General features: G+C 37.3%; 1 protein-coding gene across 2 annotated transcripts; it reads right to left on the bottom strand.

Annotated features, from left to right (window-relative positions):
• On the bottom strand, positions 1-15,015 carry LOC145767390 (potassium channel, subfamily K, member 16-like). 2 transcript variants are annotated; one of them, XM_082579200.1, is made up of 8 exons: positions 14,683-15,015; positions 13,552-13,672; positions 12,206-12,336; positions 5,194-5,398; positions 4,422-4,583; positions 3,624-3,712; positions 3,224-3,301; positions 161-271 (listed from the first exon to the last, which is right to left on the bottom strand). In XM_082579200.1, the coding sequence occupies exons 1-7, from the start codon at positions 14,992-14,994 to the stop codon at positions 3,248-3,250; spliced, it is 1,074 nt and encodes a 357-aa protein (XP_082435326.1). In that variant the 5' UTR covers positions 14,995-15,015; the 3' UTR covers positions 161-271; positions 3,224-3,247. The 2 variants fall into 2 exon arrangements, with proteins under 2 accessions (XP_082435325.1, XP_082435326.1); XM_082579199.1 differs by lacking the exon at positions 3,224-3,301 and having other exon boundaries at positions 1-271.

Raw genomic sequence — 15,015 nt, 5'->3', positions numbered from 1 at the left:
TTTTGTTTGACAGGGTTGAATTAAAGCGTTTTTGATTGACAACGTCGGTAGTACCAGCAAAAGAACGAATATTTTATTCAAGTGAAAATTCAATTCAAAGCGTCCTATCTTCTTCTTTGGGCATATTGACCATGACAACTGCATGAAAGCTCCCAGGGCCCATTATATTTTCGCCTTCCTGGAGCTGGTTAGTGAAACACTCATTTTCTGTCAGTTCATCTTCTCTGACGCCGCCATTTTCATTGGACATGCACTCAGTTGTATCTGATACCTTTGAATAATCCCACGATTAAATACAGCGGTAAACAACGCAGCGTAGCCTACTAAGGTTAGACTATGATAACCTATAGGAAATATTACTTTCCTTTCCATATCTGCAAAGTCACGTGAAAAAAATAAAAAATTCTATCTTTCTCATTACTACAAGCTTAGACAGAGTATCGACTTTACAAAAATGAGGTGATCAAATTAAGCTATGGTGACTTAAACTTACACTTTCAGCAAATAGAACAAATTATCAGCGAGTGTTCTAATCTGTAATTGCCGGGGCCACAATCAATATGCGTAATCCCGCGGTAGGCTACATTTTTGTTCTACTGTAGGATGAGTGAATTATTTTATTGCGTAATTCTGTTATGGTGTTTCAACGATTACTGGCCGATCTTCTTCTTCATCGTGTGTCACACGGCCGTAGCCCGTAGCCATCACGCAAGCTCTTGCTCTACCGTTGAACTCGGCTAAACCCCATACAGAGCATCTTGCTGTTATGGCATAGTCCATTCGAGGAGATGTTGCATCGTTTGCTCCTGTCCACATTTACAACTTGTGCTTCCCATAGAATATCCCCAGTGTCGTATCAACGTCCTCATCTTCCAATTCCAGTTCTTAAATGGTTGAGGCATCACCAACACTTCCAGGGTTCACACTGACCGATAGTAACCTTTAGTTACTCAATCAGTTATTGTGAAATCTGCTTCTAGAAAGTTCCTGTGTACGCGACATTTTAGAAACTTCTTAACTTGTTGGCCAAAAGAATGAATTCTTGTGATGTAATATTACCCAATAGTCTTTGAAAGCTTCTAGTTCAAGCACACCAGTCATAAATAGCCGTGTGATTTGGTATTCATTGTTGTTAGTGTTGTGTTAAGAATTGTGTCTTATGGAGATTAGAAATTGTAACGAAAAGTATATTGAAGACGATTGTAAAGTTCCAGCCGATATGGAATAGATTGTAAAACTGGCAGTGATGGGCATTTTATCGGCGATAATTATCGGCGATAAATTTTTATCGCTTATCGTTATCGCTCAATTATTTTTTCAGTTATCGTTTATCGTTATCGCCAAAGGCGATATTTGATTATCGCCGATAATTGCCGATAAATTTTATTTCGGATCAACACACAAGTGGAAAGAACATGAAAAGTAATATTTTTACTAGCCACCTAGTTAATGAAACTAAAATTGAAACCAGTTTCTCTACAGTGCCTGAAGTGTGTGTGCACAGGTCGTTGTCAGGGGAGGGGGCAGGCCCCCCTGCAGCGACAGCTCTGACAACACAATAATTTTTAAAGTTGCAAATTGCAATGCAATGAAATGCATGCAACAATTCTCTTGTTGTTTTGCTGCAATCGGCAATCGCGAGTGAATTTTACAATAATATTAAAATGTAAGCGCACAGGCAACTTTGCTGTAAACAGCCCTTTAAGCAAAAAGCAAAATTTGGAATTTTTGTGGTATTTTCATTTGATTTATTTATTTTGCCTACTGCACGTAAGCGGCAGTGTAACTCAATTGATAAAAGCATCCAGCTGGTATCTGAAGGTATAGTTATAAGCACGACGGTTACCTCAGTGGTTTGATTCTGGATCAAGAGGTCGAAGGTTCAATACCCACTGCCGCTGTTGCGATTCTATTCATGCATAACTTACAAAAAGTGTTGTCCCTTTACAGTATATTATGTTCGATTTTTCGTCATGTTGATGAAAATAGTTCGTGCTGCATGGGATGGGGCAGTGCTAATCAAGAAAAAAAAAATCGTTATCGGACATTATCGGCGATAATTTTATCGTTTATCGTTATCGCTTAACTTATTTTTTATTTATCGTTTATCGTTATCGCTTTAGGCATTTTTCGTTTATCGATTATCGTTATTGCTTAACTGAAAAATGAGTTATCGCGCCCAACACTGAAAACTGGAAGTTATTGCCAATTGCAAAGTATAGCTGTTGCAAGTAGAAGTACGGTATATATACTTATTTTGAAATCGACGAAGACGTTTGCTGTTCAGAATATGATTTCTTTATGTGTTGAAAGTGGTAAACCATTTGTCCGTTCAAACATTTCATCTACCATCTCACAAATGGAACTATTCGACCATTTATCTGACTGTTTGATGTTTGATATGTGGCCGTATGGCATGGCAGCAGTGGCCGAGTGGTTAGCGTGTTGGGCTCGCAGTCGAGAGCCTGCGTGTTCGACTCCAGCCACCCGCACTTGCTGTTGTTTCTCTGGGCAAGAAACTTTACGATAATTGCCTACGATAATCCCAGATAATCCCAGTTACGATAATCCCAGTGATCGATTTCGAGTAATGGGTAGTACCAAATTTAAGTCATAAGTAGAGTAGACAACCGGAAACAGACATTGCCGTCGGCTGCAGCGTGGGTCAGGTGTACGTCGGAAGGCGTACACCGATGCATAGCGCTCAAGTCCGCTTTCCCGCAATGCAGGATAAAGATAAACAAACAAACAAACAAATATCTCTATAAACTACGTCATCAATTATTTCAATGTTTTTTACGTGTAAGAACTAGAAGGAATGTAAGAATCTCCTAATTAATGTCACCATCTATTGTGGACTTTACTGTGGTTACTCCTCAGTGGCGTGTCTGGTTAGTTTTTGTTCCACTATTTATATAGTAGGCTTGAATTTAGTTCCCAATCAGGCAATACCCAAGACGTGAGCTTCTCTAGCAATTAAAATCTGTCGCAAAAATGCATCGTTTTACATTGATTCGACCCTTTCAGACGTTGAATGAACGTAAAACGATGCATTTTTATTCATGTGGTGCCTAAATGAGTCGGAATAAGTCCAAGTGATAAATATTGGGCCCACACAAGTAAATACGACAAAAAACTGAAATGTATCGGCAACAGGGGCAAAAACTTCAGCAGTTCCTAAACGACAATGAAATAATAAAGTTATATTACTAATTGTAGTCACCTTGTAGGCCTATCAGCTGAATTGCTAACTGCTGGTTAGAGTCTCCTCCACTGCATCCGATAAGCCTGGTTGCGAATCCTGGTCAGTTCATACGAGATTATTCAGAAATGCTTGGTTTCTCGATTCCATTTTTTTTAGTTAAAGTAGCGCTCAGCCAGTAGATCAGTCCTTTTTGGATTGGTTTAATGTTTTCAAATGTTAAATCAAAGTGAAACAATATAATTTTTGGCTGAGTGTGAGAATAGCTCGGTCCTAGCATGGTGATGTCCTACAAAACATAACTTTGTACCCTGCTGCGGCTAAAAAGTTTAGTTGTTGCAGAGAAGAATTAAACAACAAAAGTTTTGTAAGAATTAATCAGCATGAAACACTTCTTTCTTAGCTCAAACCAATTACGTACCTTATTAACGATTATTGCGCCATTGTCTTGACCGGACATAGTTTCACAAATTTCACTTTTGCGTTTCGTTTTGTTGCTGTAATTGAATTCTGAAAATGATTTTGAGAATAACAGAATAGACGAACGTAATACATCCACCACTTTCATGCTTTAAACTTTAAACTCACAGTAAGTCAAGTTGTTTTCTAAGCATAGCATGGCAAACAGTGACGTAGGTAGAAAATAAATTTTAAGGGGACAAAAGCAATTGTTGTGGGGAAAAAGAAACTGTTTGGTGAGCAAACGTCTTTCAACATGAATTACAACATGCATTAAAACATTATAATAGTATCAAAACATTTTTTTTTTGGGGGGGGGGAGGCAAGATAAAATTTGGAAGGCGATTGTCCTCTAAGACTCCCCGTGGCTACTACTCTGACAGCAACATAAAAATTAACTTCATTTAACTACGGAAAAGACGGTTAGCAAAGGTTTGAAAAACTTCGTATTTCTTAACTCAGTGTTTAAAACTGGAACAGATCAATAGCAGTTTTTTTGAAGGATACAACTCCTATTTAAGATTTACTGGCACCACTCTCATGGTTCGTCTATCGTTACACAATTTACTAACATTAATTTCTAAAACAAAAGAAACGTTACCACTGCAGGTTGTAACATTAATTATAATCAGAGGTCGAACATTATCAAAAAGTGCAACAGACGAAATATCTTTTTTACAGTTATTTGTGGAATGACAAAAAGGTCGAAAAGCTATTACATGATTATCCTCAAAATAAAATCGTTGTAAAGTTTTCTTACGTCTTATTAACGGTGGACTTGTTACTTTTCGTCGTAACGTCTTCGCTTGTCTGCTCATGTGCGTGGCGATTAGTTGGACTATTGTTGCGAACCAAGCAAGACCGGCTATCACCCAGATTAAGACAAGTATGGAGACCATGATACCTCCTTGTGTGCTAGGATCTAAATGCAACAAACGTATTCTTTTAATAGTTTCTTCTGTTTTTTCACTTATAAATACAGTAGATTTTTGTTTCGTCAAACGTGATCTGCTTTTATTTGTAAAACAATTATCTGCACTTCAGTCAACGTGAACCGATTAAACTTGGTCGACGGCATTTTAAGAGCAACCGGTTTTTGAATTCATGGTTCAAAGAACGACAAATGCAAACTACAAAAGTAAAACTACAGTGCAAGTTTCAATAAATCGTTCTTCAGCACGAGGTGAACTAAGATAAGCATGTCAACATGAAGCTTTTTAGAAGAACCGCAATCAAGCGGTCACGTAAGAGGGATAGCTACAACAGCGGATATTTGTTGTGTTACCATACCCACACCGCAAAATCCGTCATTTTTACATTGAATCAACGTCTGCAGTAAAAATGTAAAAATGACGGATTTTGCTGTCTGGGTAATTTTGAGCAAAACTATTTACATCCCTGACTATTTAGGATCGAGTTGAAGAGGTCGTGATGCCTAGGTGGGCGCATTGTTGGGGCGATCCGTGAAAGATCACCAACAGAGCTCTAATATTTCTGAAAACAAAATTTAAAAAACTATATATATTTTTTACCTGGTACATAATCTCCAAATCCAATAGTTGTTAATGTAATGATGACGCAGTAAAAAGAATTAACAAACGACCATCCTTCCTCGTTGCTCACAAATGTCAGAAGAATACTTGGCAAAATCATATACACCAGTAGACCGAAAAGCAAGGTGAAAAACAAGCTAGCCACTTTTGCCTTCGGAACCAAGCCCATTATTTGAGTGCTTGCCTGAAAAAAATATCATCATTACCATTAACTTTTCGTTCAGCCATCTCATGTTTCTCTTCAATAGGCTACGACCTCTACTCTGTGTTACAGGGCTTTGGAGCCGGAGCAAGGAGCCAGAGCCCCGGAGCCGTGCATTTTCAACGGAGCTGGAGCTCTTCGTGAAATTCAAGTGGAGCTGGAGCCAGTTGTTTGTAAAATAGCTCCGGCTCCGATGTATTTCATAAGATGCTACTACTATTGGCTGAATTCAGATAATTTAACAGCAACCATTTACAAAATTAAGAAATTATTTGCGTAATCAGACGTCGAATTAACGAATATGTTTTGAAACGCGGTTCCGCATGACATTTTGATGGAATTGCCTTAAATTTCATAAAGTTGTGCCATTTTTTAGCAACAGTTGACAGCAGGCAATTTTAAGCTTAGAAATTAAATTGATATGTCGTCATTATTTCAATGAAAGCACTTTTCGGAGCCTGGAGCTGGAGCCGGAGCAGTGGTATCAGTAAGCTCCGGAGCTGTAGCTAATTTATGATAAAAAAGAGCTCTGGAGCCGGAGCTGGAGAAACTTAACATTTATGCCTGCTCCAAAGCCCTGCAGTGTTAAACAATACCCATCACTGGCGACTCTATGCTGCTATTTTTGACTTGAAAATCATGAAAGTCTAAAGCAAGTCAAAAGTTAAAAAAAATCTAGAACTCTAAAGCAAGGGTCCCAAACACACGCCCCGCGAGGACTTTTGGTGCGCCCGCGATGCATTTTTAAACTTTGAAGTAATTAACGATAACAGTACATATTTTTTCTGTAGATTTAAAAAGATAAAATACCCATCAAACTTCACACGACTTTTTAGCACTACTATCGCGCTTTTTTCCTTGCGAGAAGCTTGTATTGTTACATCACAATCACATAACCTATTCACTGATGGTGTCGTTGTCGCAAGAGTTACCTTGGCATTTGGTGAAGTCAATTCTTCTAGAGTTTTTCCGCGCTTTGAAAATTGATCGCAAGATTATTACACTCCAGTTCCTGTGTTTCGTTTGCATTTTTAGTGTTCGTGCAGTGTTTTCCATCTCTTTGCTTTAGGTAATTTTTATTGCGATCTAACGTTCTTGGTGTGTTCTTACTACCTTTTTAATTGCGTTTTAACTGTGTTATTTTGTTTATTGATTTTTTATTGAGTATTGTGGCCCCTGGGTTAATTTACAAATGTTCATTTAGCCCTCAGAGCAGTTTGAGACCCTTGGTCTAAGCCAGGGGTGGGCATAGTTGTACAAAAAAAGAGCCGCTTGCGGATAAACCATAAACACCAGCGAGCCGCAAAATCGACACAAGAATGACATATCAGCAATAAAAACACAATGATTGCTTATCCATATCAATTTTGTACTTGCTAGTTAATCTCTGAAAATTCAGACGATAAGTTGTTAATGCTGTGCGAATTAATTCTTCCAAGTGTTTATTTGTCAAGGTTGCGCGATGTTTTGATTTTACAAAGTTCATTACAGAGAATAAAGATTCACGACAATAAGTCGCAGATAAAACAGAAATGAGTGGTACACTGGTCTTTTTGAGTTCTGGGTATTTATTCTCTGGAACCTGTGGTAAAACTCAATGGTAGAGTGGCACTGACTGAAATTTTTTAGAACCACATCTTCTTGCATGTCAGTCAGTTCCATTTCTACAGCGGACATGTTAATGGCGAAAGGTTGACGAATTGGACAGCCATCCCTGACTACATTAACGTTGAATGGATTGTTGAGAAGGAGCGATCTTTCTGGCGTCAGCACTACCTGACTATACTCACTATAGAACAGCGAGCATTGTGTTTCGCTAACCATACCGGTGTAGCCTCCACACTATAGCCATCAAGACTTTTCCTAAAAACATGTAGATGAGCCTAGCCTCATGGCCGAAACACGTGTCTATCGCTGAGTTCTTGCTACACTCGACTGCCGAGAAACACATGTTTTTAGGAAAAGTGTTGAATTTTTTTCCTATTTGTTTTTTGGGTTTTGTGGCCGTGCTAATGCTAACTACTGACATATAACCTATTACATGATTTTCCATTCAGAACGTTTTAAACCTTTCAAGGTTTTGCCACCTTTTCCCATTCATTAGCGTGCTGGTTAGTCTATTCTATATCGATTTTTGTAGTTAGTAGGCCTATCGTTTTCGTCCCGGACGCGTTAATGACGAAAAGTAAAATGATGATGATGATGAATGGATTTACAAGGAATGCAATGCATGGCTTTAGCTCCTGTAAATTCGCAACGTCATAATTCTAGTATTTAACAATCTGGTTACAGTAATAGAGAGACTCCTTCTTGATCTTTGTATTGTTGGGCACAAATTAGATTTTGAATAAAGTGTCACAAATTTTAATTTTTACCAACCGATTTTTGCGCCCCTATCAATGTGGCGCCCATGGCTCCAGCCATGCCTGCCATACCCTAGGTACGCCACTGCTTGGTTGACAGCGCCAAATAACATTTATAAAGTATAATCTTAATTTTTTTTGTAATATTACGATTCAATACAGCAAGAGCCAAAAATTTATGTTGTCGAGCCGCATGCGGCTCGCGAGCCGCAATTTTCCTACCGTTGGTCTAAGCCAGGGGTCACCAAACTACGGCCAGCGGGCCGGCCCGCGAACTGATTTCATCTGGCCCGCCACGTGCTGCGGAAATAACAGCTGCACTACAACTGTTAAGGCAAAAAGTTACCAAACTTTTTGTAAAGGACTCTCGTTGCTGTTGAGCTACACGCAACCTGCTAATGATTTTCCATATTGTTTCTTCTTATCACTTTACAAACTTTTTTGTTAAAAACACCAATGTTTCATCAGTGTAATGTTTTTTCAAGAGCACGATGCCCTGTAGTGTATCACAGTAGGGAATAACTTTTCCAGTAACCTTTCGATTTTCATCACAACTTTGCTATTCCACCGCCGATTTTGTTATTTATTGTGCTCAATTCAAGTCAATGGAGGTTCTAAATAGTTGTATATCTTTTCGCAATTTGGATCCGGCCCGCAGCTGTTGATCTCGCAGCAATCCGGCCCTCAGAGAAAAAAGTTTGGTGACCCCTGGTCTAAGCCTATAGCTTTAGAGGAAAAATTTGATCTAACATGAAAGGAAGCTATGTAGCAAAAAAACAATTATTTTGCCGAAAAAAAAAAATTTCTAAACATGGTGTCAAATGTGCCATCTTACACAGCAGCCTATATTTTTTATAAAGCTAAATATATTTTAATCAAAAATAAGTTACATTTTATTTTAAAGGTGACGAGTAAATTTCGAAGATTTTCTCAAATAAAACTCCAAAATAAACAACAGAAATTCTGATAATAGCAATTGCTTTTTTGACAATCTCTTTAAAACCGTCAAACATAAATAATTTAAATTTTTTAATGATGCAAGTTTGAAACTGTTGGACTGCAGAAGCGTATGGTCTCAGACTCTCAGTATCACGTTGGATATCAGGTGAAAATATGTTAAAATACGTCAAGGAACAAACGCCGTTTGTGTATATTAACTCAACAAAGGTAGAGACAAAAGGACCTTAAAGTCAAGAAATGAGCTCAACGCAAAATAGAAACCATAGACAGTTTAGACTTTAGATTATAAATAAAACACCTGGCAAACCTTTCACGGCCCGTCCTTGGCCTTTGTGCTATGTCTTGAAAAAAAGTTAATTCATTTGAAGACTATCTCAACTTCAGCACATAATGATGTTGACCATATTGCGAAGTCAAAAGGAAGTAATTTAAATTACAAGTTTAATTAACCGCATTAGATTCAAATCTTCCTCTTGACTTACAAAATGCCTCTTGAGAATTCTGACATTTTCATGAACAAAAAGAGTATTGTGTAATGCAGGGCTACTCAACTGGAGGACCGCGGTCCGAATCCGGACCTTCTGGGTGTTGAAGGTGGACCTAGAGCTTCTGGAAGAATAACTTCATTGCAACATTTTAGGGCCTCTTTAAACAGATTTCCATTAGGAAAAAGCAATTTTTTGTGAATATCCAAGGAGCTGGGGGCTTCGCCCCCAGACCCCTCAGCGCTTTGCCGTCTTCTCTGATGTGCGATTCACACAGCTACAGTACAAAGAAACACAATACATTTTTTCCTTTTTTATTTCTTTGTTTGTGTCAGACAAAAATCCAAGTCATGTTACATACTAGACTACCTGAAAAGTGTTTCGGTGCTCGTACTAGTTGTTTAATTTTCGTGGTTGCATGTGAAATATTCACCGGACCGCAGAAATATTCAACTTGTCAAAATGTACCTTTGCTAACATTAGTTGAGTAGCCCTGGTGTAATGTATATTTTACAGTAATCGATGCAGTATGGTCAAGAGTAATAATTAATTCTACCTGCTCTTTGATGATGACTTAAGTATGGAGAACTTACTACAGTAGCCTATTAAGTGTCAAGTTTTATAAAAACGAGTCTGCATTGACGATAACTTCGTTCCACAACACTAAACGTTTTGTCAAAATCTATTTGTAACTTAAGGCGCGACTTCTGTATTTTTATTTATTTTTTATTAAAAATTAAACTTTGAACAAAGCGAATCACAAAATGTGTAGGCAATTTCTTTGTAGACTACAAAGCAGAAGTCAAGGCACCAAGACAAAGTCTACTCATCCAGAATGAATCAAGACTAGTTCAAAACAATATTTGTCATGCTCAACGTTAGCTGCAGTAGCCTATCACCTGAAACACATTGTTCGTGAAAATACATCTTTTATCCGTTAGTTATAGGGCTTAAACAAAAATACATGTAGATTACAAGCTACTACAGTTTTTGCTCTTTGAAACAAAGGTTAATATTTAAGGAGGTAATCGCAACCACAATACAGACATGGTTTGCTTACTAGACTCATTAGCTAAGTTAAACTTAGAAAGTTTATTTTTAGTGTCACTACACAATGGTTTCGTCGAATCGTATTATTGGTTGGCAATTGCAACATGAAGGCTAATATTTTAAAGCGCGGGTGCCATTTCATACAAAAGACTTCTTTCCAAGAACATAGTAAACAAAGTATAAACCTCTTTGAAGTATATTTCTTTGTCACAAACGTTTATAAAAGGTTTTCGTTATTCGTTAAATGTCAGGTTAGCAGTTAGCTACATTCAAGTTTAAGTGTGCTTTTCACATTTTCACCTTTGTGTGAAAGACCGGTTTGTACTTACCATAGATCAGTATTCTCCTGTTACCTCCATGTAATGAATAAACAATCGGGTTTGCAAAAACAACAATGGTAAGACCATGTGACAGTGGTTCAACTCTGGGCATGGTATGTACTGGCATGTACAAGTGGAACTGGTTTGAAAAGCTCTATGTTCAATGGCGGCGGTTCATAAGCAACAACATTTCAGCAACAAACGGAAATATTACATTGTCAATCTCGGTGACCGACTTCGAGTATACAGTACTATAGTGATTGTAGGTTACAAGTGTGTAAAGCACACAGTACGAGCTTAAACATTTTCAGCTCTAAGCAAAGAATCACTATTATCCTCTCACTCAGTTAAGTGGCTTAGGTCTCGTGTTTGGTAGGCGGCGCACAAGCAAAAATGTTTGCTTTGTTGACTACTTTGCCGTGTTCTTTTTTATAGTTTATTGCCTGATAGTTATACGTTTGTATGTTTACAAGAAAAATTTACTTTCACATGTAAACTTTGGAAGGCAAACCCAAAAACCAAAATGTGTATTTTTACGTTGATTTAACGTTTGCAACGTCTGCAGGCGTTCAATCAATGTAAAAATGACACATTTTTTTGTCTGGGGAAGCAATGTTTGCATGCTATTGCCTTGCGTGTATCGCGAAAGTTTTAGGAATTTTAAAGAAAATTTCTTTCCACGTTTCTCGCGCAAAAGTCGGTCACTTGCCAGTTTGGAACAACCTGACTGTGTTCTAGTGAAAGACGTAGCTTTGATCAAATTACTACAAAATTTTAACAAACATAGAGACAACAAGGGGTGGTTTAAATGTCATATAAAACTTTCGAGGAGCGTCAACACCGTCGTTACAGAAACTGGGGGAAAAAAATCATATTTGACATCGACATTCACTGAATCAATGCAAAATGGATGAATTTTGCTGGCGGGAAAACGCATACCTGGTACCTGCTACAATGGTGCAATGCCAACTCTTGCAGTCTCAAATCAAAAAAAATGAGCAAAGTTCCATTTTCCAGATGATTAATAATTAATGTCTATCCAAAAACGGTTTGAATTTAAATGTATTAAATCACCACGATGGGTAAGAGTGTCCGAATAATCGCAACACCTACATTTAACACATTAAATGTAATGTCGGATGCAATATCTAAATTTTTCTTATTTAGAGATATGCAAGTACGGTATCTACTTGTTTTTGAAAAAAACAACAACATATCGGCTAACGTTAAACCATTAAAACGAGTTTGTTTTACATATAGAATACGCACTCCTTTTACAACTGCAAGATAAAGAGATGTGTCTTCACCGAAAAATATCGTTGAAGTTTGAAATTTCAGAAGTACGCTAACATGTTTGGCCTAGAAAAGTTTTTAAAGGGATCACCAGAAAGAAGTTTAAAAAGTCCGTTTTATTAATGATATCTTTAGCAAGTGAAAGTCTTTAATATAATAATTCAAGAGGTATGTCGTTCTTAAGGTCGCTGTCCTTTTGAAGTGGCACTTAAATAATCGCTTTTCAATCATTATTTCTAAGTTTCAGTCTTAAAACAATATTGATTTTCATCTTGCATTATCATTATAATTGAATCAGATTTCCATTGGAGCCTTTACCTTTTTAATGTAATAAGCCATCACCCAACCAATCTTGGCGGCAAGTATACCAGTAAACGGAATGGATAAGAAAGCAAAGAGAATTGAGAACAACTGGCCGGCAGTAGTTGTCGGGGTCACCAGTCCGTATCCTAATTACAAAAATAAAAAGTAAGCAAGAAATTAACATTACAGGCTGTTGAGTCTAACACAATAAAAACATTCTTTTGAGCAATAGCTTCTCATCGAATTAAAATTCTTTCAATTTTTTAGAAGAGTTTCTGCAAGACTGAGTAGATCAAGATGGCACCTACACACATCACCGGCATCTTTAAGATCATAAACAAAACTACAATAGCGCTGATCTGTGTGGCATTGCTCAGTTTTATACTCGTGTGGTGCAACATCCCTCAGCCGAAGCCTCAACACCAAAAAATAAAACCAATAATTTGTTTCGCATTTTAATATTGTTGTAATTTTTTTTTAGTAGCAGAAGGGAAACAGATCACGCAAATCCCAAATTAATGTATATTTTCAGTATATTTTCTTCAAACGTATAGCTTCGGAACTTCAGTCAAAAGAATGAATACGATGAACTCCTGCATTAAACATACTCCCAATACCGAACAATCGTGGAGAAAAATTACGCTGAGCCTAATATTATAGTTTACAGGCTACAGCGTTTCGGTAATCAAAATTTATCTATTTATCACTAGTACAAACTGACAAGGTGATGAATGTGCTTTGGAAATTAGTCTGATCATACTGTAGCATCGCACGCGAAATCAAGCGTTGAATTCAAGGTAGTGTCGTATTGTGTGTAATTCGTAATCAAAATCAATCTCGCGATTAACTTCAACAACTAATCAGCTTAAGATGTTTTGAGAATCAAAACAACTTTTAAATCACTGCAGTTGAAAACAGATTCACTACATCATTGGAAAGAGTAAGAGTAAGCCAAATGACAAATTAGGACTCCACCATGGCAAGCTTAGAGCGCTGGCTACCTTTCGCTATGTTGAAAATCGAAATCGAAAATGCAGCATTTTGCATCAAAAGAAGACCAGTGACCCCTTGTTTGGTTATGTCTTTTAGTCTGACACTGTTGTTAGTTGATAAGCTAAGGTTATTTTTTCGTCTTCCCAGAAGCGAAAAATCTTTGACGCCGAAGCTTTAAAAAATCTGATGACGCAAGGTTAAGCTTTAAATTGGCCGTTGTAAATTTGCTTGTTTACCATATCAAACGCTTAATCTCACGATCAAAGGCTGTCATTCAAAGAACCGCATAACGATTTACGTTTTTCGTTTTTCTTTCTGTGTCTTGTTATCACTGTTGAAATTTGACAAAGTAGGATAACATTTCTTACCTATTGTGCTTGCAATGGTAAATGCAAGTATGAATCCGTTATTTAAAGTCCAAACTTCTGGGTAAGTCGTATCATTGCCACTGAGTTTTATTCCATCATTTTCAGCAAAATGTTCCAACTCCTGAAAAACAACTTCGGAAATTTTACTCTTGCAAATGAAAAGTGGTCTGATGTAGTGGTAGGCTTTAGGCCTAGGGGAAGGCGGGGCAAAACGGACCCTCAAAGATGGTGTTTCTTGACTGTTGCAAAACATATTTTCATGGGCTAGTTGGCAATTAATAGGCCTGCTTGTGCTAAAAAGTACAGCTGAAAGCAGCACCTTTTCCTAAAAAATTGTAATTTTTACCGATGTTTGCACGGGGCAAAACAGACCACAAGCGGGGCAAAATGGGCCCGGGGATCTATTCTCCCCCGCTTTCCTCTAAAGGAAAACACATACGAAAAAGAATCATCAATAATTACTGCAAAGTAGCCTATCGCTAAAACTCGCTCTCTACCCACAAACTATTCAATCTTCATTTTTCTTCCTTAATTTTTCAGTTTTCTTTGAAATTACTTGGGCCTACTGAAGAAAAATAACCACGTTTCTTAAGTTTTCTTTACATAGAAACTGTTTCTGTCATATATGGTAAATGGATGCAAAATGACAACATCTGAAAATAAGGACATCTTTAAACAGTGAATTATCTAGGCCTACGATGCAAGATGAATGAAAAGAAATGTTTCGGCCAACTATTTTTTCAGTACCGTAGGTTATCGAATTTTTAAGCCAGCAAAGTTATGGTTGGTCATTATCACAGTAGAATATTGTAGAGCCAACTTTGGTTTTACTTACGTGATATAGGTATAGGCCACTGACTACTGTAGACCAAACCTGCTTTACTCGAAACGTGGCAAAACTTCAGTAGGCTAAGCTTTTATCTATTTACTGGACCAGGCAAAAACTTATATGAAAGTATTACAGAAAAAAATGTCAGCAACCAAGCAAAAAGTCCAATATCCATTAGACTACATTATTCTTATTAAATTCAAAAAGACTTTTGAATCTGACAGAACTCGTTTTCTTGAATTTCTCAACCTTTTTGTGCGATTGTAGGCTAAAGCCTGCACTTAAGTTTCATAACAACTCACCAAAATAAATTTTTCAAGATCATCATAACTGAGGCAAGTGCTGTGGTTTGCAACAAATTGTTTTTTTAAATTAGGAAGACGGTGAGACTGCCCTTCGTATTCTTTCTTTTCTATCAATGTGAAAAGAAATCCTCCAAACAGGTTGAAAAGTACATACATTAGCAACATGACCAGCAGTTTTAAATTTCCTTTTAAGGTGGGTGCAGTAGATTTTGATGTTGCCATTCTTTCCGAGGCATCTCTTTTGTTCATACTTGATCGGTTTGTACCATTTATTCTAGTTTCTTGAGCAACACTTTTGATCGAAGACATTATTGTTCATCAAGTTGCAAA

This window comes from Aplidium turbinatum, chromosome 3 (assembly GCF_918807975.1).
Source record: "Aplidium turbinatum chromosome 3, kaAplTurb1.1, whole genome shotgun sequence".
Lineage (NCBI taxonomy): Eukaryota > Metazoa > Chordata > Ascidiacea > Aplousobranchia > Polyclinidae > Aplidium > Aplidium turbinatum.
This window is presented reverse-complemented; position numbering and strand designations above follow the sequence as displayed.